We start from the raw sequence: 27,884 nt of genomic DNA on the forward strand, positions 1-27,884 counted from the left end.
TATTTACTTTTCCATGCCGTGTTTGTTGGGGATATCCCCTGAGGAGCAACAATGAACGGCTAATTATATCCTGTTACTAAAAATAGAGCAGTTATACAATCACGTGACAACAGAATAAAAATAAAAAAAAAACTAATTCCAGTTACACTTAGACTTTTAAAAAAAACATTGCGAAATAATTTTTTTTAAAAAACTTTTCGGTTTTTAATGTATGAGTGTGTAGTTGTTTTAGGGGAGACAACCTAGTCGTGTAAATAAAGAAATACGAGACTGCTTAAGCTTCAACCCCACCTGTCACCCAAAACAAGTGTGACGTAGTTTGTAGGACGCTCCCCTTATCTAGGTCAGCGACACACAGGAACTCCCTCGTGGAGAAGACCAGACGACAACACACGGCGGGAAGGTGTGTGTACTGACACGGACACCACCACAACAATAACCGACTTCCGAGTGAGACTTTTGTGAAACCAAAGTTTGTGTCACAACTGTGAAGCAGTGGCTATGTGTTTTTTAGACCGTGGATTACAGCAGAACAAACGAGATTGTGTATTGGATAGTTAGGATAAAGGCCATTAAAGGCTGTGTAGTTCAGGTAGGAGACTCTGCAATCCGTTTATTAATTTAATTAGGCCTATATTAATAAATTATTATAATTATACTATAATTTACAGACCTAGTATTATTTTATAGACCTACTAAATTAATATTATAATTAATTTCACTTAGGTCTTGAATGCATAGATCTACATTACTAACATATTTGATTTAATTTCTTCATCTAAAAATCTAGTTCAATATCTTTTCAAAACATAAGAAAAACAAAACAATTTTAGGTTTTATTTTACAGATAAGTTCGAGAATAATAGATGGGTATTAGTATTGGGTATGCTTAGTTAAAACTTGAAAGTTATGCTTATAATAATATAATTAGGATGATAGCTCATTAGCTGCAATAAGAATAGGTTAGGTTTGTGGTCAGCGAAGCGGATTTAAAACAACGGTACATAACTTTAAGTATGACTCATAGTTAAAATCCTAGTTTTGTTTTCGTTAGTTAAGTAAAGGATTCTACTTTAAAATGGACATAATGTATTCCTAGACATCTCCCAAGAAATGAGTGTTTTTATCGATTGGCCGTACCCACATTCGTGTTATGGAAATAGGTGAAAACCGAAGGCTAATAAGTATAGAAGCTTCGTAAATAGCCTCATAGATAGGAGTAGCCAATGATGATTATTGACCAGTGTTTCTTTCAGACTTGTTTCTCCGTGGGGGGGGGGGGGGGGGGCTGGAACTTTCTACTTGTGTGTGTGTGGGGGAGGGGTGGGGAGATACGGGTGCGAGGATATGCCTGAAAGAAACTATGTTGTTATCCAGATATTGAAATCGAAACTCCATCAAATTAATAATGAACATGCATCACAAGGCTATTTCTAATCAACGAATTTTTATAAAGTATCGTCCGCCGATTTTGATTTCCATAGTATATTAATCAATAGTCATATTTGGTGCAAACTGTCCATATTGAAATAGGCCTACCTAGGGAAAGCCATTGAGGAAATTAAATGGTATAAGTTAAATTGTATCAATATTTTTCCCACCTATGGCCCTCCGCCCCCACTGTCCACAGCTCGGTCGCCTCCCCCCCCCCATCTCTAAGCCGCTGGCGTCTAATCGTGTTAAAATATTACAATGTTTTTGCTGTAACTATACTATAATCTATCTGTATCTGGCCCGGACTTAGTCGTTTACTACTTGTCCACTTATGTTGAATGACCATTCAACAAGTGACGCGAGTAATGGTGGGCGGAGAGGGGATGTTAGAATTAAGCGGCATGCTACAAGCTTTAACAGGAAACAGTTATTGTGTCATATTGTGAAACTGTTCAGGAAAATACATTCTTGCATCATATCATAGTATCAATTTAAGAATTACACACTCATATCTAAGGGGAAGATTAGTTACACATATAGGAGTAGCGTTTGTTTTAAAGTAATTTCTAAAAGGAATGATGTGCTTCCTTTTCTTTTGTACATGTTGAAAATAAATATATTGCTGAAACAAAATCACAGTTGTTAAATCAAAGTTATTAAACGCAGTTGTTTTGTGCGAGGTAGGGTCGCATGTTTATACCCTCGAAAGATTTAAAGAAGTGGGCACTGATTGTGCCTGATGTGTTGTTTGCAAAGTTTACGATTACAAAATGAATCATTACACGTAATTCAAATTACACATAATTGAAATTATCAAAGCATGACCACACAGTTGTGCATCTAAGGCCTCTATTTAAACATCACGTGACAAGACAGAATTAATTCAGGTGCACTTTGTTGATTAGTTAAAGAGAGCATGATGGAGGGGGGGGGGGGGGGTTATCAATGAGATTATGTTGTTTTAAAAAATGTTTTGGAGGGGGGGGTATCAATGGGATTATATATATTTTTTAATTATTTTGGGGGTGGGGGGTGAATAAAGATGGCATGTAACATTAATCCATCTTGCTTTTTTTTTTTTTTTTTTTTACAAAACTTGCACTCTAAAACTCTAAATGAAATTAATAATCTCAAAAGCAGATTGTTAAAATACAGGTCAAGTTAGGTCAGTTATGGCGGTTGGGGATGGTGGGCCGGGTCATTTGAGAGTTCACGAGACATATTAATGACGTAAGCCTGCACTTTAAGAGAATAATAAAGTCAGGGTGTAATAGAGTACCTGGATTTAGTGGCTGGTAGACTAGATCAAGTGAGGGTGGGGTAGAGTATGTGGACATAGTAGCAGGTACACTAGACCAAGTTAAGGAAGTCTCTATAAGTATAACTCATACTATTCGTGCTACTGCGAACCCAAAAGGTTGGAGTTCGAATCCGGGTTCGTCTGTAAAATGTCCCTGAGTCCATCCAGCTCTGGTGGGTACCTAACTCACGTTAGGAAAAGTAAAGGCGGCTGGGCATAGTGCTAACCACATTCATGTTTGAAAGGGAACTTTTACTTTTTTTATGTGTATGATATGACCTCTCAAATGTGCGTCTAGGCCTCTGTGTAGCTGAGTTAGTACCCGTGTTTGTTGTGTGTGAGTGGGTACCCGTGTTTGTTGTGTGTGAGTGGGTACCCATGTCTGTTGTGTGTGAGTGGGTACCCATGTCTGTTGTGTGTGAGTGGGTACCCATGTCTGTTGTGTGTGAGTGGGTACCCATGTCTGTTGTGTGTGGGTACCCGTGTTTGTTGTGTGTAGTTGTGTTGGTACCCGTGTTTGTTGTGTGTGAGTGGATACCCGTGTTTGTTGTGTGTGAGTTGGTACCCGTGTTTGTTGTGTGTGAGTGGGTACCCGAGTTTGTTGTGTGTGAGTGGGTACCCATGTCTGTTGTGTGTGAGTGGGTACCCGAGTTTGTTGTGTGTGAGTGGGTACCCATGTCTGTTGTGTGTGAGTGGGTACCCATGTCTGTTGTGTGTGAGTGGATACCCGTGTTTGTTGTGTGTGAGTTGGTACCCATGTCTGTTGTGTGTGAGTGGGTACCCATGTCTGTTGTGTGTGAGTGGATACCCGTGTTTTTTGTGTGTGAGTTGGTACCCGTGTTTGTTGTGTGTGTAGCTGAGTTGGTACCCGAGTTTGTTGTGTGTGAGTGGATACCCGTGTTTGTTGTGTGTGTGGCTGAGTTGGTACCCGAGTTTGTTGTGTGTGTAGCTGAGTTGGTACCCGAGTTTGTTGTGTGTGAGTGGATACCCGTGTTTGTTGTGTGTGAGTGGATACCCGTGTTTGTTGTGTGTGAGTTGGTACCCGTGTTTGTTGTGGGTGAGTTGGTACCCGTGTTTGTTGTGTGTGAGTGGATACCCGTGTTTGTTGTGTGTGAGTTGGTACCCGTGTTTATTGTGCTCACTCCACAAGTTGCACCGGCTGTGTGCCGAGCAGATGTAACGTGCATCGGTCGTCTGCACGCAGAGAGCAGATGCTGTTGGCAGCACTTTCATCTCCCGGCAGAATGAATGTCAAACACACCCGGGTAGGATTTGTGTCGCTGGAATTATGGAGAATCCCCACCCCACACCCCATCTTCCGCAACCCGGTAGGATTTCTGTCCGTGAATTTAGAAATTATATCGAAACCCCGCCCCTAACCCCCGCCTCCCGTTAGGATTTGTATCACTGAAATTATAGAGAATTCGCAAACCCATCCTCCGCACCGCTGTAGGATTTGCACTATCGAAATTATATCGACCAACCTCCCCCATCCGCAAATGCATCCTATTCGAAAAGCTATGATACACGTTTATTTAAATCAGCATTTAAGCTTGTTCGTATCTGGCTTAGTTTATTTAAATCATCGCTATCATTTGTTGGTATAACAGAAAAAAAAAGCAAAATGGCTGCTCACTAAAAGTTACCAACTCCGCCTGATGTATTTTCTCTCTAATCGCAACCCTTACTATTATCTTGACCATATCTTCAACATTGAACTTAGCCTTGGCCCAAACATTGATACCGGCTAGTAAAAAGAAACAATTAAAGCCATTCCGTCCCTTGAGTCCTGTCTGTATTCTGTATACAACCATCAGAGCTTCAACATCTATGTCTATATTATTGTGTCGTTAGACGTTGTAGCCATCGTTGTTCCTAACAACCAATTAAAGAAATGGTTAGAAAAGTTGCTTTTGTCTCGATCTTTCTGATTGGATGTTTCAAACTTTTTATAAAGCTAAGTAAACTACGTTAACTTACGAATGCAATTAGGCAACTATTTTCACTAATGAGTTTTGTTTTCGTGTTAAAGTACATGTTCGTTATTGTTCAGGTCGGCAGGGTTTTAAATTTGATAATTCCATCTGAGTGAGGTTTTTTCTCTTCTCTCTGCTCAAGGTTGTAGGGCGCGTGGTATTAGATCATTACCCGGATGTAATACCCAGCTGCTTAAATCAATGAGATGGGAGAAGGTTTGGGCGATGGCTTTTTACTTGGGCGATGGCTTTTTAACTTGGGCGATGGAATTTTTACTTGGGTGATGGAATTTTTACTTGGGCGATGGCTTTTTTACTTGGGCGATGGAATTTTTACTTGGGTGATGGAATTTTTACTTGGGCGATGGCTTTTTTACTTGGGCGATTGGGCGATCGCTTTTTTACTTGGTCGATGGCTTTTTTTACTTGGGCGATGGAATTTTTACTTGGGCGATGACTTTTTTACTTGGGCGATGGAATTTTTACTTGGTCGATGGAATTTTTACTTGGGCGGTGGAATTTTTACTTGGGCGACGGCTTTTTTACTTGGGCGACGAAATAAAAAAGAATTAAAGAATTGAAAAATACGTTTTATTTGTTGTTTTGTGAAACAATCAGAATAAAAATATTTAGTTTTTACCTTCAGTAAAAAAAAAAAAAAACTACCTTAATGGAGAGTAATTGTCCCTTATGGGTAACTGACTCAAGTTAGGGAAATGACTGGTAATTGGGCATACAATTTGACCACACTCTCGCTTTATATGTCAAGGTCACAGAAACAGATGATCGCCACCTGCCCGTGGGGTACACAAGGGTAAACCTGGCTTTCATTTCCCCGGGGTACACAGGGGTAATGCTGGCTTTCATTTCCCCGACGCTGACTGCGACCACTCGGTTCCTGGAGAAATGAATGGCCCTCTCACACCAAACTCCATCGATCGTTTCCCGGACGCCGACTTTTCCCGGCGTAATTATATGACGTCATAGCTCTTGCGCCCCCCCCCCCCCCCCCCCCCTGTCAGGCCGGATTTCGCATGGTCCGTAACTGGGTTGGCGGACACAGAAAATGGAGTATGGGAATAAAATGAGATCGGTTGCAGATTTCCCCCCTCCTACTCTTTCACCTCCCCCCCCCTCACCTGACCCTACTTGCTTTTAGTTTTTTCCCCGTCGGATAATTAATAGGCCACGGAGCAGACAATTGAATCGTAACTGCTTGTAACGCACCTCCCTGTTATGATTAGAGGATGACTGTTTAGAGGATGGTTGATTGCTTTAACCCTAATGGGATCCAATTGTTGAGAGTGCTTTAACCCTTTTGGTATAGGCGTCATCATCTAGGCCAGTCATGTCCACTATAATTTTTTTTTGTGTCATCGGATTGTTGAGACATATACTCATGTCATTATTCAAAGTTAGACGTTATATGATATTCTGAATGTTAAGTTATAAACTAAGTAATCAGACTAATATTTGTTAAACTGAGTTTCTTGTTTATATCTGAAGATACAAGAAGCTAAAAAATCAACTTGAGTTAATATTTCAAGTTAATTTACAAATATTTAAAAATATTTACGAACGTTTAATTTATATTTGGAGTTACAAGCAGTTTAAGTACGAAGTCGGAATGAATATTTTAGAATTATACGTTAGAATTATTAACGAGAATAAGTATTTACATTTTTTTAAAAAGTTTTTGAAAATACAATTGTTTAAAAGTTTTTCAGAAGTTTCGAAGTACAATAACGCTACTCTGTTAACAGATTATATTGTGTAGCTTACAACTAAGTTGTTTTGATTCAACATCTAAAGATGCAGTGCTCAATTAAACCTACACAATCTGCACAGATAAGCTTACGCACTTCTTACACGACGACGATTAAATTACAGATTAAATATACGTTTTACAAGATGCTCTACACCATTCACTTCAATAAGACCAAAGTTTGGTTTGTCATGTGTTTTTAGATACAGTAACGAAACATAAGGATTTTCCTGAACTTTAACCTTGAATGAGAAGTCAAAATAAGCCCCACTTGAGCTTATCGCTACACGCTAGTTCGCACGTTTTTAAAATCTGATTCATTACTAGTGTTGGTACAATGTTTCTAGGCGCCCCGAAATATAGGCATCAATGGTGAGGGGTGTTTGGCTTTACTAGGAATAGCGTAACTGAATTAGAATTTAAAAGTTTTCATAATTAGAATTTAAAAGCTTTCATAATTAGAATTTAAAAGCTTTCATAATTAGAATTTAAATGCTTTAATAATTAGAATTTAAAAGCTTTCATAATTAGAATTTTAAAAAGCTTTCATAATTAGAATTTAAAAGCTTTCATAATTAGAACTTAAAAGCTTTCATAATTAGATAAGATTATTATAAATAATTAAATAAATCTCACACATCACTAGTCTTGATCATGTGGTTGGGCAATGAAGTTTCTACTAGCATAAATTGTCAGATAATTTTCCAACAAAGTCTTGTTTTCGTAAAGAACTAATTGACCCCCTCTCCCCCCCCCCCCCTCCCCCAATCCCGCGGGCGTCCACAACTTAACACAGACAGCCAGTCTAAGCGGCCAAGATGTTTTCGTTACCGCCGGTAAACTTTTAGAAAGGGGCGATAAAAGAGGCATAAACCTTCAGGGGCAGCTACTCGCACACTACTCAAGCCCCTGGGATAAAACGTTACGATTACCAGGCTTTTTTCTTTACGGCCAAGTCCTTGGCGATAACGAGTTATCGGTCTTCCCGGAAATAGTCTTCTTGAAGTCATTACATCGTACGCCGTGTGATAAGTGGCAGAAAAATATTAGTTTCTGAAGCTTCGCGGATATCTTGATATAATGGTTGCACAGCAACGATCAAATCCACGCAGAACCTGTTCTCTTTGTGACACTAGTAATTTCCTTTTTGGGTATTGATCTAGGATTGTCGTAAACCCATGCTGTTTTTTGGGGGGGATTAGTGAAGGAAATATTCCCATAAATCTAAGGTTTCGGTTTATTGGGGAAGATAAAATTAGGTTTTCCACTTAAAAGCGTATTGATTTTTTAATTATCGTTTTTCTTTTCCTATCTCGAAGAAGTAGATAATAAATGCTCTGTATATAGGGTACACTTACATACACAAGAACGTGTATATATATATATATATATATATATATATATATATATATATATATATATATATATATATATATATATATATATATGCCTATATATATATATATATATATATATATATAGGCCTATAGGGTTCACATAATGGGATAATTTGATTAGTTTCATGCCTGGTCGTAATACTAATCATATACCAATATGAACATACACTACAAGCGTGTATACATTGTACTGTGTATGACAAATCAGTAGTGGTTTTTTTTCAGTCTTTTTTCCTGGGGGGGGGGGGGGTGGGGGTACATAGAATTTTCATGGGGGGAGGCGGACTAAATTTTCCGAGGGGTGGGGGTGACGGTTACTGCTAAAAGTATATATTTCCTATATAAATTATATTTCTTTTCCTGGGGCGGCGGTAGATGTTCTTCGCTTAGTTCTCCCCCCCCCCTCCCAAGAAATGCCTGGAAGAAACTTTAGAAATGTTTACCACGATGTACACAGTGCGACCCATCCAAGTTAGAACCGCAAGATGTAAACACGGCCGAGGTCAAGACGGACCTGAGTGCTCTCCACTTGAAAGTGAAAACACAAGTTTTGATGCGCATCGCGTTGACGCACCGCCATGATGGCTGGCTCGTTAATTTCCCGTGACGTCTTCCACTTGTAAATCCAGGATTTTCCCAGATTAAACATTAGCGAATTCACATTCATAACATCACTGCTTAGCCGTGATTTTATGATGCAACTAGATTATTAGTTAAAGCAAAATAAATAAATTATATTAATAATTGCTGTGATAATGATTTTCAAAGATTTCGTATGAAAACATTCCACATCATCAAAACACTTCACCATGAAGCTACAACAGCGCCGTATTTATTTATTTTTTAAATATTTTTTTGTTGTAGTTGAGGGTATTCGTTTATTGGGCATCAAACAATATTTTCAAGTGGGTGTCGTCAGTGGAAAATATCATGAATCAAGAATCTAGGAAAATTGTTTCCCACACGCCCCCACCCCCCCCTCCCCCACTTAGACAAACTTACATCTACGCCCACAGAGACTAGAAACCACATTACGACTACATCATGATGTGCGGTGAAACATTTGTCACACGAGCGTGGCCTCGTAGGTCACGTTACGTGACACATGCAAATCGAGACAATGGAATTCATTAACCCAATAAGTGGTATCGAATAACTCTTTTATCTGTATTCGAATATCAATCGTTCCGAAACATGAATAGAGAATAGCGTGTATAATTATGGCATGGGGTGGCCTAGAGGTAGAGCTAACCCGCAATTCTCGAGTTCGAATCCGGGTTTCAAGTCAGTATAACACCCCTGAGTCCACCCAGCTCTGACAAGTACTTAACTTACGTTAGGGAAAGTAAAGGCGGTTGGACATTTTTTTTATTGCTTACCACACTACCCCTTCGTATGCCATACACTGCTTAAACTGCTTTCTTGCCACTTGGAGCATAAGGTTCGAAACGGAAACTTCACTTATGTTTTACTTGTAGAACTAGATTCTACATACTTAAAAAAAACCACCTTAAAATCTCTTATTGTGAACGTGTATATCTTAAAGACATTAAATAATTAACAAGAACTTCAGAGAAATGCTTGGAAGAAACAAATAAATTTGAAGATCTAAATATAAAGATTTGATGAAAAAGGGTTGAGTGAGGGATATCCGGGGATTAGGATTAGCAATAATCGGATGTGTGTGCGCACGGTGCGTGATACGAAGGATTAAAAAAATAGATTTTTAATCACAGTTTGGTGTGAGTGAGTCACGAGCGTTTGTTTTCGGAATGGAGAAATGTCATGGAACGGAGATGTCATCTTGTGGAAATGACATGATGTTTTAAGATGTCGTGGGCATCATGGGGTGTGATTGAGATTTATTATAGTGGTTTGGGATATGTAAGGGGTGAAGATGGTTTGGGTTAGTAATGTCTGATGGTGATGTTATATTTACTTGTCGCCTTGTATATAGATCACCCACTTAATTATATGCTTATATCGCCCATTGTCGTCATTAATACATGTCTACTTCACTATTTATGTTATTTCCTGCTTACATCAACACACGCCTACATCACCATCAGATTACACCTGTCTACACAACCATCTGCCGGCACCATAATCTACCTACACCACAACCTACCTACACCACAACCTACCTACACTACAACCTACCTACACCACAACCTACCTACACTACAACCTACCTACACCACCACCTTCCTGCACCACAACCTACCTACACCACAACCTACCTACACCACACAACCTACCTACACTACAACCTACCTACACCACCACCTTCCTACACCACAACCTAGCAACACCACAAACAACCAACACCACAACCTACCTACACCACAGCCTACCTACACTATAACCTACCTACACCACAACCTACCTACACCACACAACCTACCTACACTACAACCTACCTACACCACAACCTACCTACACTACAACCTACCTACACCACAACCTGCCTACACCACAACCTACCTACACCACAACCTACCTACACCACAAACTACCTACACCACAACCTACCTCCACCACAACCTACCTACACCACAACCTACCTACACCAACCTAATCTACATCAACACACACACACACACACACCTTCCCACTCAAACACTCACACGTCAGATTAACATATCTCTACTTAATATGCACTTTAAATTTCCTTATATTTTACTTCTAAATCTAAAAAACATTACTTTCTAAAAAAAAAAATCTTTCAAATCTCCCATTTGTATCTGGCGCATTAAACCGGATTAAAACGGATTAACTCTGCCCTAGATTAGGGACGGCGTACTTTGTCCATCGTTACATCCCCCAAGCCGTACATAATTCCAGGACGGTGCAAGTTCAAAGAATACATTATCTCTCCACAGTCCGAGTTATTATTCCCTTCTCTGAAGCCCCAACTAGGATCGGAATACGTGCAGTTTCGTTTTGTGTGTATTAGCGTGCCCCGTACCATTCATAGGGGAAAAGAATCAACACAAAGAGATGAGCACTTTTAATATTTAAAAAAACATTAATAATACACAAAGTTCAATAGAATTGGGAAGTACTAAGGAAAAACAAACAAATCATATTTAATAATATTTTGGTTATAATATTTAGTTATAAGTACTCGGCAGTAAAGCATTTGTCGCTAATAAACATTTTCCATACTTACTATAAAACATCGCTAGGCCTATACTTAAAGAAGGGGCTCTGCCATTTTTTCACTAAGATTAGAAGAAAAATTGGGTAAGTGTTGGGTTAGAAGTGTGACATAATGTATATTTTGTACTTTTTTAAAATACAATTTTTTTTCTAAAACATGTCCATTTATAGAATTTATGGTTGTCTCTGAATATGCGTGGAGGGTGTATATGTGTGTGAGGAGGGAGAGGGGTCGAGAGAGATTAAGGAGAGTAGAAACTTTATGACGTCATTTTAGAAGGGTCCTGGCATTTTTGACGACTGAGGGATGTGGTAAAAAAAAATGTTAAAATAGCATGACGTCATTTTTAGACCAAGACTCAGACGAAACCTGTACATGTTGACAAGGCTAAGCCAGGCCACAACCAACACAGATTTGACTTAATAGATACATGACTTTAACCACGACACAACCAACGCAAACATTACTTAATAGATACATGACTTTAACCACGATACAACCAACGCAGACATGACTTAATAGATACATGACTTTAACCACGACACAACCAACGCAGACATGACTTAATAGATACATGACTTTAACCACGACACAACCAACGCAGATTTGACTTAATAGATACATGACTTAAACCACAACACAACCAACGCAGGCATGACTTAATAGATACATGACTTAAACCACGACACAACCAACGCAGACATGACTTAATAGATACATGACTTAAACCACGACACAACCAACACAGACATGACTTAATAGATACATGACTTTAACCACGACACAACCAACGCAGATATGACTTAATAAAAACATGACTTTAAACAGGACACAACCAACACAGATTTGACTTAATAGATACATGACTTAAACCACGACACAACCGACGCAGACATGACTTCACGAACTATCTATTTTCAACCAATTCAGTCATGACTTAAGAAACGTTCAACCAACTCAGACAAGACTTAACGAACACGTCACTCCAAAATACCATTACCAGTCCCCAACAAGCCCACAAGGTACCTAAGAGTACCAGTTAGTCCACGTTCTCCTGTAGGTCACCATCCAACCGTTGTAGAAAAAGAAAATCACCATGGCGACAGTGAATGAAATCATGAACTTCTTCTCTTGCTTAGTAGCTGATTTGTTTCCTTTATCGCCTTTAATATTTTTTTATCCTTTCAACTTTAAACAGGACACATTGGTATATTGTATCTTATACCAATGCTATGTCTATTTGTTGGTAAATAAAAATAACTACACGGAATATCTTCATCTGGGCGTATGTTAACAAACACGTAGAGGCTATGCGTATGAGGCTAAGCAATCTTACGTAATATGCTTATACCATACCTATACACATTCAAACTTATACTTTTGAACAGTGTTTCTTGAGACTTTTTTCTCCGGGCCGGGGGCAATTGATATTTTTTTTGGGGGAGGGGGGGGGGGAACAACAATTTTCGGGAGGGGGGGTGGCAGCGGACACTGGTAAAGTATGTTTTATATACACTACATTCGATTACGTTCCGGGGGGGGGGCGGACACTGGTAAAGTATGTTTTATATAAACTACATTCCATTACGTTCCGGGGGGGGGGGGGGCGGAGTGTATGCCTGGAAGAAACTTTGCTTTTGAATATACAGATGATAAAGATAATAATGATACAAACGCAATTTAGTTGGTGTGTTGATGAATATTTATCTTTAAAAATAATACCCGTAGTATTAGTTTTTAAGTAATATAATACTTGGAGACTTCAACGTTGTCACATAAACGTATATGTTTTATTACTATATATTAGTCGCTTTAGATCACGCGTCAAGGAAAGAAAGGATTGTAAGCATTGTGTCCCTTGAAGTAAATTGTTTAAAAGGAATTACTATTGTCTAGACTGGACTCGAAAGCACATGTTAAATGGGTTAGGGTAGAGGTTAGGAGTAAGTAGAACTAAACAGGCTGGAGTGGATTCAGGAAGCGGCTGAAAATTCCTCCAATCTCACTCTAGCTTTCATGCGGCCTGAGCTAATTTTTCCCATTTTATTTCGTTTCGCCTAATGGCTGCCGGTCTGTACTTTGTAGTCGCCGCTCCACGACACGTGCGACCTAGTTTTCTCAAGACCGCCAGCCAATCAGATTTAGGCTCGTTCCAAAACAATGCCACTGTTAGACGGATTTTTTTTCCGTCTTTGTTTCGTTTTCTTGCGTTTTATTTTTTATTTTTTTAGTTTTGTTTTTGCCACAAAATACTTGAATCACGACAGACTAATGGAGGCAGAGAAACTCTTTAGGGAGCGATATCTCTACCTCAGTGCGCGACGTTTCGAACTTGGCTTATCAGTGGCGTGGGATCAGAGATTAGATGCGCTTTCTTTCATCTCCGCTGGTCACGACGTTCATTAAACACTGTGGGAAAATCTTGTTAGAGATTGCGTTCTTTCTAAATCTAGTCTAGGCCACTCGCAAAAAAAAAAAAAAAAAAAAAAAAAAAAGAATTAAAGAAAAAAAAATGTTTTTATTCTACGAAAATTTCCAGAACCTTAACACATTTTACGTTAATTAGAAAATGTGGAAGAACTCGAAATGAGCGGAAAAGTTTGCTAAATGGAAAGTCCCATTTATTTGGTGGGTGGGGACAGAAACGGTTTTACTCATTAATCAGGGTCACAGAACCTCGTTATACAAACAATAGAAAAAGTTAATTACGATCTGTTCAATTTTTACTAATGAACAGTTATTTTTTGTAAACAGGCGTGATATTACAAAAAGGCCAATGAAAAACAAAAACAAAACAAGTGGTTTTTGAAAATGAGTCTTCGTCAACATTGAAAACAAAAGTAAAAACAGTGTATCAAGAGCGTTAAAAAACGTTCTCATATTTTTTACCACGTTTTCTTTAACTTGCTTTCTCTGTGTGTTTATTTATTTATTTGTTTGTCTTTCCAATCCAATCTTGCGATCGAAATTTCTGGCACTTCCCAGTTAGCTAGCGCGCTGAAATTTTCAGGGAAGCTTTCTTTTGGATGACCATTGAATATTCAATTGTTATTATTACTAAATTGATCAATGGAAACATTTTATTGAGCATTTTAGACCGCTATATAATCTATATATATAATTCTCCTCTGCTAGCCATTACAAAAAAAAACCAGCGACGCGTACCTCGCGCGCAGTGAAGCGAACGATCACATGTCGCCACAGGCTTAGGGGCAGAGAATTTAGCTTGAACCGAGTTTAAACTTACAGGAGGTAGGCCAGTTTGGGGGAGACGATGTGGTCGAGTGGTTGGGCACACGATTGCTATCCCACTCGACACGGGTTCAAATCTATGTGTTCTAGTCAGTAACGTATTCAAACAACGTGTTTTTTACGAGTTGTCTTTTTACGAGTTGTCTTTTTACGAGTTGTCTTTTTACGAGTTGTCTTCGTTTACCCAAAAAAAGTGAAAAGATAAAATCGATAGCAAGATTTTAATGCAAACAAACAGACAAAGACTAAAAAGTAGAAAATAATAATCATTAAAAAAGTTTTTAAAAACCCACGTTTTCTGATTGAACTAAAAAGTAGAAAATAAATGCTATAGGCCCTACATCACAATAATGCAAGCGATCACTCTACTATAAGCGAGCAAAAACGTGGGGCGCCGTGATTTTCTTACAGTTTCTAATACTGTTGACTCTCTACAAGCTCCCTAATAAAAGTCAATAGTATTATCTAATCAATAGTAATATAACTTTTACTTCGGCGCCCCACGTTTTTGATCGCTTATAGTAGAGTGATCGCTTGCATTATTGTGATGTAGGGCCTATAGCATTTATTTTCTACTTTTTAGTTCAATCAGAAAACGTGGGTTTTTAAAAACTTTTTTAATGATTATTATTACCCTTTTGTTTTTAGTCGATGTGACAAAAATCGAAGTTAAAATATATTTTCTCGTGTTGTTTTTAAGCCCCATTTTTACTATTTCGATCGATTTCGATCCCTACAACATCACCTAATCTGTTTCAGTGTTTATAATGTACTAAGTCCGCATTAGAATGCGTAGAGAAATATCTTTATAATAACCCAGGTTTAAAGTTAAAGCTAAAGGCTTTTCGAAAACGAGGCTTTAGTCAGTGCTTTAAAGTAAACAAGGATACAGCCGTAATTCAGAGCGAGGCTGTTGTTAGTGCTTGTAAATTAGGCTGTTGTTAGTCTTTGTAAACAAAGCTACAGCCGTAGTTCAGAACGAGTCTGTTGTCAGTACTTGTAAATTAGGCTGTTGTTAGTCTTTGTAAACGAGGCTACGGCCGTAGTTCAGAGCGAGGCTGTTGTCAGTACTTGTAAATTAGGTTCTTGTCAGTCTTTGTAAACGAGGCTACGGCCGTTGTTCAGAGCGAGGCTGTTGTCAGTACTTGTAAATTAGGTTGTTGTCAGTCTTTGTAAACAAAGCTACAGCCGTAGTTCAGAGCGAGGCTGTTGTCAGTACTTGTAAATTAGGTTCTTGTCAGTCTTTGTAAACGAGGCTACGGCCGTTGTTCAGAACGAGGCTGTTGTCAACGTTTAGTAACTAGGTCGTGAGTGATGGGGACTACTCGTGCGGCACGCCATATCTGAGTTAATTGCCCCTGATGGCCCGCTCGTTCTCCTGCCACTGCCCCCCCCCCCCCTCCTTTATCTGGTACAGCTACTAACATGGCACTAGTTACGTACAAAGGTTTTACGAGTGGCTGTATTCATTACAACAACAGGACTCTCTTTGGAAAGGGAGGGGGGGGGGAGTTGCCTTAACTTATTCACTCGCCCCCCCCCCCCACCCCCACCCAGGACGAAATAAAAATTATACATAACTTAAATATAATATATTTACTCTAACCAGTGTCGGTGCCCTCTATCCCCCGCCCACTCGCCAAAAATTAAAGTGCACCCCCCCCCAAAGCTTAAATTGCCCAAACTCCCCCCCCCCCCCCCCCCCCACATTCCATGGAATATCAATGAACAATATACTTGCATTGCTTTTCTTACTTAAAAAATGTTTTAAAAAATAAAACGAAACGAAATATCATATTATTTAAAATATTTCAATAAATTAAATTTGGACAGGCCTAATTTTTTTCAGAGAGAATAAAAAAATTACGACTATAAATTGTATTTATAAATTTTATAAATACATGTTATTTATAGTTGTGTAAATATTTTTGTACTCTTGTGGCTTCAAGAAATTCAATTTTTCATTTTCTTTTTATTTATTTTTTTGTGGGTCTGGAAAGGTTTATTTTATTTAAAAAAAAAAAAATATTGTTTGAACATAATAGGCAAAGGTTCAGGATGGTCTAGGATTTTTGATTTAAAAAAAAACTAACAGACGCTGTGTAGTGGTCACGTGATAGGAGTAGTCACGCAAGAAGTTGAACGTCCTTCCAATAAATAAACAGGGCGAGGGAATGCTTGATCAATGGAATAATAATAATCATTAAAAAAGTTTTAAAAAACCCACGTTTTCTGATTGAACTAAAAAGTAGAAAATAAATACTATACATCACAATAATGCAAGCGATCACTCTACTATAAGCTATCAAAAACGTGGGGCGCCGTGATTTTCTTACAGTTTCTAATACTGTTGACTCTCTACAAGCTCCCTAATAAAAGTCAATAGTATTATCTAATCAATAGTAATATAACTTTTACTTCGGCTACCCACGTTTTTGATAGCTTATAGTAGAGTGATCGCTTGCATTATTGTGATGTATAGTATTTATTTTCTACTTTTTAGTTCAATCAGAAAACGTGGGTTTTTTAAAACTTTTTTAATGATTATTATTTTCTACTTTTTAGTGTTTGTCTGTTTGTTTGCATGTAAATCTTGCTATCGATTTTATCTTTTCACTTTTTTTTTGGGTAAACGAAGACAACTCGTAAAAAGACAACTCGTAAAAAGACAACTCGTAAAAAGACAACTCGTAAAAAACACGTTGTGTGAATACGTTACTGACTAGAACACATAGATTTGAACCCGTGTCGAGTGGGATAGCAATCGTGTGCCCAACCACTCGACCATATCGTCTCCCCCAAACTGGCCTACCTCCTGTAAGTTTAAACTCGGTTCAAGCTAAATTCTCTGCCCCTAAGCCTGTGGCGACATGTGATCGTTCGCTTCACTGCGCGCGAGGTACGCGTCGCTGGTTTTTTTTCTAATGGCTAGCAGAGGAGAATTATATATATAGATTATATAGCGGTCTAAAATGCTCAATAAAATGTTTCCATTGATCAATTTAGTAATAATAACAATTGAATATTCAATGGTCATCCAAAAGAAAGCTTCCCTGAAAATTTCAGCGCGCTAGCTAACTGGGAAGTGCCAGAAATTTCGATCGCAAGATTTGATTGGAAAGACAAACAAATAAACACACAGAGAAAGCAAGTTAAAGAAAACGTGGGAAAAAACTGGGACAGTTTAAGTTTCAGACAGGGGGAATAATGCCCATAGAATTGACCTTTTCTAGACGGAGTTATCGATCCTCTCTCGAAAGAAACATGAAGAAAAAAAAGTTACTTCCGTTCCTTTATTTAGATATTTTCTATTTATAATAAATAAATATAAGCGTCCGCTGTTTCTTGCAAGTTAACTATTTTTGTTTTTGTCTTTTTAGATTATTTTTGCAGTTTATACAATTTTACAAAACTATAGATTTACTGGATGAGGAAAGTTACAAAAAATCAAAATGGATATTTGACTAGTGCTAGCTCTGACACAATGAATAATGTCAATTATATTATATTATGTTTATAAACACCCCAACCTAAGATAAATTGAAAAAAGAATCCCAACCCTATGGATGCTTAAAATAAACCTTGTCCTTCTCAAAAAAAAAAAAAAGTGCTCACACAAGTGGTTGCCCGAGTTTTAAAAAAAACGTTAAGAAAATAAACATACGCTTAAACAGGGGTGGACTGGCCCGCCGGTATACAGGGGCAAATCCCGGTGCCCCCCCCCCCCCCCAGGTAAAATATCTTAGTGGGCCCCATTGAGCGCGGGTGTATTAATCCTCTTGCTTATTAGTGTTTTAATGTTTTAAAGCTGTTTGTATTTTACCATCCTTCACAACAAGGCGTAAAATTCAGAAAAATGCACAATAAAAATTTTAAGCTGGGATTGGGGGCTCATTTTGTGGCCTCTTTGGGCATTTCCCATCCACCCTGCGTTTAAAATAGATAGATCTATTTCTCTTTTTTTGTATTTCTTGAAATAAATAATCGAGCAGCTAGTGTAAAACAGAACAAAAACTACGATATAAAAGTTTTACGCGACTCTTCTTCTTCCTCTTCGTTCTTAATTTTTGCCGACTCGACCACGCCTCCATCACATTTAAGGATACGTGTCAACTGGTTATGCGCCATTGAGGCCATTGACTCCGATTTCAGCCTGCTTTTCTTTTTGGATTTGCTTACATTTTGTCCAACCAAGAACAAACTACAAGGCAGCAGTTGTTTGATTTTGGAGTTGCCTCTTCTTTGGAGAGTGGCTGTCCCCAGCTAACGAGCCTCATCTGCCCGAACTCGAGACTTTTCGGTTTAGCCACCATGTGCTTTACCGACTCGACCACGCCGACCCCTTTTCGCGACTAAATTTGTATTTTTTAAATATAATCTTATTAACCGCATTTTCCGTTTTTTGATCAGCCATCACGTGAGAGAACTAAGTCAGAAACACCATTGTGGTTTAGAGATTAAGTAACACTCACTGAAGAACTCACTCGATCAAGTAAAAATTATTTTACAAAGTGCTCGCTGACCAGACGACAGGAATTCAGACGTTCGTGTCAGTTCCACATCATGACCGGTCCAAGACGAATTTGGGATTAAACCTCAGGACATTCACATCGTGACCTTTGACATGTGACCTATGAAGTGGTGGATTGTATTTTTGTTTTGGTTTCTTCCAGACATTCGATCCAATTTTCATCAAATCGTTCTGTTTTTGTGTTAGTTTGTAGTTTGATTTTTCTTAAACGTTCTGTTTTTTTTTAAATTGTTTTGTATTTTGTCTCTGTATAGTTTTTATATCCTAGATTTTTGTTTTAATTTTTCTATCCATGGCGGTCGACATATTTAAGCTGCTTTCAAGATTTCATCAATTAAAAAAAAAATTCATATTTTTATTAAAAAGCCCCTGTCATGTTTCGGGAATTAAACTGCACGGGTTTACAAGTCACGTGATGTGGGGATCATCTGGTATAAAAGCTGTCGCGTCCAGACCATTTTAGGAACCTCTTTGAATGCTATCGCTGTATTTCTCTTTACACCACTCGCACCTTAGCTTTACACACAGGTTCACTAGAGATTTACACACCATCTCACCACAATATTTACACACCAAGTTACTAGAGATTTACGCACCGACTCACCACAAGATTTACACACCGACTCACCACAAGATTTACACACCGACTCACCACAAGCTTTACACACCAACTCACCACAAGATTTACACACCAACTCACCACAAGATTTACACATCGACCACAAGATTTACACACCAACTCACCACAAGATTTACACACCTACTCACCACAAGATTTACACACCGACCACAAGATTTACTCACTAACCCACAACAAGATTTACACACCAACTCACCACAAGATTTACACACCAACTCACCACAAGATTTACACACCGACCACAAGATTTACTCACTAACCCACCACAAGATTTACACACCAACTCACCACAAGATTAACACACAAACTCACTACAAGATTTACAGACCAACTCACCACAAGATTTACACACCGACTCACTACAAAATTTACACACCAACTCACCACAAGATTTACACTAAAACTCACCACAAGATTTACTCACTAACCCACCACAAGATTTACACACCAACTCACCACAAGATTTACTCACAGACTCACTACAAAATTTACACACCTACTTACCACAAGATTTACACACCGACTCACCACAAGATTTACACACCTACTCACCACAAGATTTACACACCGACCACAAGATTTACTCACTAACCCACCACAAGATTTACACACCAACTCACCACAAGATTAACACACAAACTCACTACAAGATTTACAGACCAACTCACCACAAGATTTACACACCGACTCACTACAAAATTTACACACCAACTCACCACAAGATTTACACTAAAACTCACCACAAGATGTACACACTTTACTGTGTCAAACACACATATTACTTCTTATACCTCGCTGTAGTTTATTGACTAGCCTGCATTACAATATCTTTTTTCTACACACTGATATCTTCGTTGGCTTAAAAAGATAAACTGAGCCTAGATTATATGTTTTACTGAACTTTTAGCCGTAGACCTTTGATGTTTAAAAAAAAATATTGACTTAACGTAAATTTTACTTTACAATTATATTATTTTTTGTAACAGGTTTTGACTTAACTCGAAATGATTATAGGACAACATATCGACTAAATTTGATTTTTCTCAATCATGACGTTTGTGTTATATTGATTAACACTATCTTTCTTCAAGTCATAGCATTGGTTTTGAAAATCATTCTCGCTAAACGGAAAGTGTATGAGTTAATGAATATCGACTTCCGTCTTTATGAAAATGTGAAATGTGAAATAGTAAAAGCTTTGTCCCAGATATTCTACATCCCTGAATGTGAAATCAAAGTCATACATCGGATATGCTAAATTTAGATCAGTGAGTTTCGTATTTTTCTGAAGTTTCTGTTTCTTTTAAGAAGATTTTAAATACAAATGTTTTGTACTTGCGTGAGCATAATTAAAATTGATGTTTGATTCAGCGTTTTAATATTCTGTATGCGGTGAAGTATAGAATTGGTGAAGTATTGTAAATTTTATGTAGAACTATAAAGGTTTTGGATTTATTTTGTGTACAATGTGAAATAGAGTTTCTGTGTATTTCTGGATCCACATTTCTTGGGTGTTTTTAAACTTGTTTTTCTATATAAAAAAAATCAAAATTATTTTGTGAATTCAGTTTGGATATATCTTTGAAATTCTTTTCAAGTGACCTATGTTTATTTCCCATAATACTTTTAAAAAAAAGTTTTTGTTTAACATCAAAATCTTTCTCTAATTAACTTTGTTAAACACAAATAATATATTACGTTAGGCAACCTTGTTCACCTTTGGAAACATAAACTTCTATAAACCTATTGCAAGCTTATTACTTTGTGGCACTGTTTGTTTATCTGATTAAGTGAAGCTGAATAAAATTAAAAGTAAACATTGAATTATATTTTTAAAAAATAAATAAAACGTTGATGTGTTGTAACGGTCCATCGTGACAGATGAAGTAGAGTTGATCTGTTGCTGTGTTGTCGACCATCGAACAGTCTTGTTCCATCAGTACTTTTTTCCAATATAGACAAGGTACTCGTTAGTGCTGGATGAACTCAGTAAATGCGTTAAGTGCTCGTTAAAATGAGTGGACTCGTTTATCCGTTAGATACTTAGATACTCATTAGAGACTGATGAATCAATTATAAAGCTTAGGTACCCATTAGAGCTGGGTTGACTCCGTTATAAGGCTTAGGCACCCATTAAAACTAGGTGAACTTTGTTATTTGTCCGGTATCCATCAAAGCCGAGTGGACTCGTTATGTTAATGGGTTAAGCACTCGTTAGAGATGAATAACCTGGTTTGTTAGCTGGGTACTTATTAATGCTGTGTATGTTATATCATAGATACTCTTTGTTTATGTATTGTGGGACATTTTTCTTACGATCAAGGCACCGAATTCGTGATGTTGCTTGAAAAATGATATACGTTATGCGTCTTTTAGATTCTTGTAAAACATATAGGGAATTGAGTGAACTCTACTTCACTTGCTCAATGAATTATCAAGTTCAAAAAGGGAGCATTACTATACAAGTTATTTGTCTAGTTAGAATTTTAATTTGTTTTAAATTCTTTTCAGGTCCTAACCAAGATGGAAAAATTAACATGGAGTTTCGTGTTATGAAATTCGAGACCTTTCCTTCGATTCACCCTAGTAATGCCGGTCATTTAACCGGCTCACGGCCGCGATGAGACTAGCCGGCATGTCGCTCTACGACACGGCCACCGACGCCCTCTCGCTCAACTCGAGCACCCAGCCGCCCCTCAACGTCACCATCCTGGTGGAGCTCAACGACATCATGTTCCGCCGCCTGGCGCCCGCCATCGCCGTCTTCATCGCCCTGATGGTGGTGGGCGTGGTCGGGAACGTCTTCGTGTGCTACATCTTCCTGAAGAAGCTGCGGCGGTCGACCCAGAACTTTCTGCTGCTGTGCCTGGGGGTGTTTGACCTGCTGAGCACGTGCGTGGGGATCCCGTCAGAGATCTGGGACATGAGGCACTACTACCTGTACGACTCGTCGCCGTGGGCTTGTAAGGCTATGAGGTGAGTCGTACAACATTACATGTCAGCGTAAGATACAGAGAGTGAGGGGGATGGACAGAGGCGTAGGGGGGGGGAAGGCAGGGGTGGGGACGGGACATATGTCCCCGCGCCGACCTTAGGGGGTGCCAGAATGGGTTGGAAAAAGTAATCGAAAGTTTCAGGGGGGGGTGTGCATATTAAAAGTTTGAGGGGGGGGGGGGGGGTGCAAATCAAAAGTTTGAGGGGGGGGGGGAGGGTGCAAATCGAAAGAAGCTTGTCCCCGGGCGCCGGGAAGGATCGCTACGCCTCTAGGGGGGGGGGGTTACCATTCATGTTACGTCTTACTTTTAAAGCATAAGTTTACCATCAAACACCCTATCGTTATGGGACGGTGTGGTCGAGTGATAGCGTGCACGACTGCTAACCCGAAATTCTTAAGTTCAGACCCGGGGCTCAATTTTTTTTTTAGGACGAGTACACTCAGCTATGATGGGTACCTGACTCACGTTAAGGAAAGTAAAGGCAGCTGCTTATAGTGAAGACCATACAATCCATTAATATGCCATTATTACCCCCCCCCACCTCCACACACACACACACACGCACACACACGTAAAATAGTGTTAGATGTCTAGCAACCGTCTTCACTGTATCAACTTAATTCTAAAAAACATCGTTCATCTTTGTCTTTAAAAATATTCGAAAATAATTCCACGTCCCACTTTCTTTCAATCTTTCAAACATCATTACAAAAGTACAAGCAACCCCCCCCCCCCCCCCCCTGGGGATTGTGACGTCATTTATGGATTACCCGTAAGGTGGTAATCGGCACATGTATCCATAGCCTGAGGTGGTCCGCTGAGATAAAAAAAAAACAACATCTTAGCTTGATGTATACAACGTTTTAATAAAACTATTTATAGATTTAACATTGTAACATCTAGTTCAGTGTAGTTCTACAATTATAGATGTAACATCTAGCTCAATGTAGTTCTACAATTATAGAGATAAAATCTAGTTCAGTTCTACAATTATAGATCTAACATCTAGTTCAGTGTAGCTACTGTGTATAAGATAAAGGAATATCAAAACTCTCAATATCAGTTATACCATTTTTATTTCGCAGGAAATAATTATACGAATATTTTCAGTGAACGTTTTTAAAATATGCCTTCAGTTGAAATGTACTCACACACAATGTCTAGAGTTTATTTTTTTTTAGTCAATTTATGAATAACCTTTCAACAATATGGTAACCTTATAATTTTTATGTTAGTCAATTTAGGAATAACTAAATAATTCTACGAATATTTTCATTAAAGGTTTTTAAAATATGCCTTCCGTTGAAATGTATTCGCACACAATCAGTGTTTCTTCCAAGCTTTTTTCTCGGGGGGGGGCACTTGAAATTTTCAGGGGGGGGGGGGGGGCGCCGTTGGCTTTCTTCGGGGGGGGGGGACATTGTTAAGTGTACATATTCTCTATATAAATTCCATTTCGTTCACGGGGGGGGGGGGGGCGAAGAGATGCCTGGAAGAAACTGCATACAATGCCTAGTGTTTTTTTTTTAAAATATTAGTCAATTTATGAATAACTTTTCCACAATATGGTGACCTTATAATTTTTATGTTAGACAATTTATGAATAACCTTTCAACCATATGGTGACCTTATATCCGAACATATGGACAGGTCCACTTGTGATCCGCCACTCCTAATTTCACACTACTCATCATGCAGATACTTTCCTAGATACAGTCGTGAGTTGCCGTCCTTTGGTCTAGACTGGTCAGCATAAATTATAGCTCTGTTCTTGGTACAGTTGGACTTGAGTGTACTGGGCCGTAGAGTTGGGTTTTTAAAGATGCCGTTTGGTGTCAGGTTAGCTGGAGTACTTTATACGTAGATAGTCTGATTGTCTGAAGTAGAGTTTATGGATTGTTTTAAATTTAGAATCAACTCTATACGTTGGTTTAGGGCTTTATTTATTATTTATTGATAATTGTACTGCTATAGTTGATGTTTAAGTTTTTTTTAAGTCGCTATAAAAATGCATACGATGAATTTTAAGGGATGTTATCTTAATTTTTTTGCATTAATCAAAGGTTGTTCTGATACCATTTAAGTTTAAGTTCAGGTATTTTTTTAGAGTAGAAACCGCAATAAAGCTAGCTGCAATATATGTAACTAAATTAGGACCCTTGAAAAATAACGTTAGGGGGGGGGCATCCATTAATTTACTTTAACTCTTTCAAGTTGCGCATCGACTTTGGTGTGCAGGCAAAACATTGTACGAACTTCACGCTGGATGGAATTTTTGCAGATTCCTAATATGCAGTCGACTTCTGTCGCGATTTACATGATGTTCGCGGGAACAAATATTGACATGGCAAGTTAACACTGCTCGTTTATAATGCGCAAAAGTCTATTTATAGACTGGAATAGAAATCCAGTTTCTGTCTCTCTCTTTATATATATATATATATATATATATATATATATATATATATATATATATATATATATATATATATATATATATATATATATATATATATATATATATATAAAATTTGCTCAGGAATGGCAAAAACTGTTACAAACAATTCCAAAAAAAACCATACTTCCTTGTTTTATTTTCTCGTTCTTAATACGGTGAATATCAAACAAAATGAGGGCCCTTGATTATTATGGAAACATGCACACGTGGACCACTTAATTAAGACTCTAATTAATGACCAGGACGTTCCAGTCAATAATTTCCCGTGAGATGAGAGCAAGCGCGACCAGCGTGTGCATAAATACATATCTTTAGCATACTCTCGCGTCAGTTTCTCATCCATTTGACTTTGTTTCCCCTCCAGGTTTCTGACGACGCTTCCGTCATTCGCCTCCATCTTGGTGCTCATGGTCATCGCAGTGGACAGGTACAGGAAGGTCTGCAAGCCCCTCCATCAACAAATCCAAGTCTCCTGGGCCAAGACGTCCATTATCATCATCCTCGTCGTATCTCTCGTCTTCTCCGTCCCAGCGCTGTATATCTACGGGCATCGAACATTTCCTTCCGGGGTTGAGGGAGTTAACGGTCGGGATTGTTCTGTTGACGATTATTTCATTGGCAAGTCGTACCCACTTGTGTACGAGTCGGTGCTCGCTTCCTTGTTTGTTATCCTGGCAATTATTTTAACTTCATTGTACATCCGTATATGGATGGAGACTAGAAGACACCGGAAGTACATGAAGACACACGCAGTCATGGGGACGGTGCTTATGGAAGACAGCGCTTATAATTCCTCCACCAACTACGATTCTTCCACAGACAATCTTCCGGATAATTTTAAACCCAGCTCGAAACGAAGTTCCAACTCGTCCAATTATAAAAGAGGGTTTTTGAAGAGAGCGAAGTATAGAAGATACAGATCCAAAAGCCAAGATTCAGCCTGCTCACGCGGGCGTGCTGAGAAACGACCGTCATGCCCTAGTAAACCTGATGAAGACAATGATTCCAATCAACCCAGATCGAAATGGGTTATCGGAAATGAAACTCCGGTGAAGCGGAACTCCGCTGATATGAGCGATGAAGGTTTAGACGCCCACGCGATTTCTAACGGCGTGAGTAACGGATTTCATGATCATCCGGACGGTAAGGGTTGCGAAACGATGAGGTCTTCGCTGAGGAGAAGTGTTAAAAACCACGAGAAGAGGGACACGAACGGAGGGGATAAGGAACTGATAGTCATTCCAGAAGGGGTACAGTTAAACCTAACCTTAACCAACAACCAACAAAACACGTCCGACTTTGTTATCAAACCTGAGTCCATTCCTGTAAAGCAAACGGGAATTTCGGCGAGTCGCAACGATACAAAACACAGAAGCAGCTTTAAAAACGGAACCAACGATCCGTTGCCTGGTACTAAAAACTCGGAATTTTCCAGAATTAATAGTGAGTCAGGAGACTGTGACGTCATGCACGGGGATAACGGCCGCGAGAAGTACTCACGCAAGAGTTCCGAGACTTTAGAAGACTGCGCGGGTCTGAAGAAACAGGACGCGCGTCCGGTCGACGGCATGAAACCCAATCGCGTGTCTTTTGTCAACAAAAGTGGCGACGAACTAGATTCTGACGCAGAGTTAAAAGAACCACATGCAGACGAAGAAGCGGTGTTCCAGCCGATTTTATCCCAGGAAAAAATAACCGCGAACGGAACGCGTTTAAACGGAAGTGTAAGTACACTTGGTTCCTTGCCATTAGACTTGGGTTCAAACACACATCGTGTTCTAAAACACAGCAAATCAACACAGTCACTTACAGCTAAACGAGTCAAAAAAGCACTGCGGGCCACTCGCACGACAGTCATAGCTTCGGTGATCACCCTTGGGTTTATATTGAGTTATCTCCCTCATTTGATTCTTGTTATTCTCCGTTCAGTGAAGATCGACTTTGAGCACCACCTAGGCGACGTCTCGCTCATCTTCTACAACATCCTCTTACGCTCCTACTTCGCCAACAACGTCATCAACATCTTCGTCTACGGCTCCATGAACCTCGAGTTCCGATCCCAGCTCCTGAAGCTGTGGACGAACATGCAGCATCCCTGCCACAAGCACCACGCGCCGGAGACTGTCTCTAGGAGAAACACGCTGGCCGGTGCTCCCATATATCCGGACCCCCCGGAAATAGTTCCGGGGTTTAAACAATTTGAAGCGACACACTTACTAGATGAGTCGAACTGTGTCCAGATTTTAAAAGAAACTAGTTGTTAAGTTGTGCAGTATTTGTTTTTATTTATTTTTACATCTATTTTATACACGTTTGTTTGAAATTGAAATGCTTGATATTACATACACATGTCTATAATAAATACAAGAAAAAGTATAAACTTAATCAGCGTTTTGCGTTTTTAATCTTAATTTTTTGAAAACAATAACAAAAACTCATTAAAATCCCTATAGAAATGTATGAAACCAGCAATATACAACGTTTAGATCTAGTGCCTCCATTTGATTCTATGGATTCTGCTAATGAAATACTTTTATATAAAAAAAAATATGCGGTTTATGTTTTCATCTACAGCCAGTGCCGGTGCCAGGTTATTTAGCGCCCTAGGCAAAACTTATTAAAACGCCCCCTTTCACACAATATCATTACTAAAACATATGTATAAGAAAACAATTAATTAAAAGTGACATATAAGTTTATTATCAATTGCATACACGTTATAAGTAGACATCAAAATCAAAATTTACTTGCCTCCTTCGTCTCAAAAGTTTGTACTAATTCCTTCAATTCCAGTTTGCAAGCGTAATCACATTTTATTTTGAAAAAAGTTCTTTTAGTGTTGGGCTCCATGCTGTCCTCCCAAGGTGAGTTCCATAACGGAAATTACCTGTTTTAAGCTTGACTGTCTAGTTATAATATTGTAAAATGTCTATATTGTGTGATTTTGTAACGATTATTTGGTTTATGAAAAA

At 38.7% G+C, this 27,884-nt stretch overlaps 1 protein-coding gene across 1 annotated transcript; it reads left to right on the forward strand.

The window, feature by feature from the left end:
• The first annotated feature begins 374 nt into the window (after window positions 1-374).
• LOC131933856 (uncharacterized) lies at window positions 375-27,840 on the forward strand. The gene is made up of 3 exons (XM_059290385.1): window positions 375-592; window positions 21,970-22,434; window positions 25,277-27,840. The coding sequence occupies exons 2-3, from the start codon at window positions 22,079-22,081 to the stop codon at window positions 27,174-27,176; spliced, it is 2,256 nt and encodes a 751-aa protein (XP_059146368.1). The 5' UTR covers window positions 375-592; window positions 21,970-22,078; the 3' UTR covers window positions 27,177-27,840.
• The last annotated feature ends 44 nt before the right edge of the window (window positions 27,841-27,884 follow it).

This window comes from Physella acuta, unplaced genomic scaffold (genome assembly GCF_028476545.2).
Source record: "Physella acuta isolate Inbredline_101_S28 unplaced genomic scaffold, ASM2847654v3 ptg002651l, whole genome shotgun sequence".
NCBI classification, from domain to species: domain Eukaryota; kingdom Metazoa; phylum Mollusca; class Gastropoda; family Physidae; genus Physella; species Physella acuta.

What these genes read in the sequence shown, in the direction of transcription:
- LOC131933856 (XM_059290385.1), top strand. Translation starts at nt 22,079, where the DNA reads ATGAGACTAGCCGGCATGTCGCTCTACGACACGGCCACCGACGCCCTC. An exon ending in TGGGCTTGTAAGGCTATGAG is followed by an intron (nt 22,435 to 25,276) that starts GTGAGTCGTACA and finishes TTTCCCCTCCAG; the next exon opens with GTTTCTGACGACGCTTCCGT.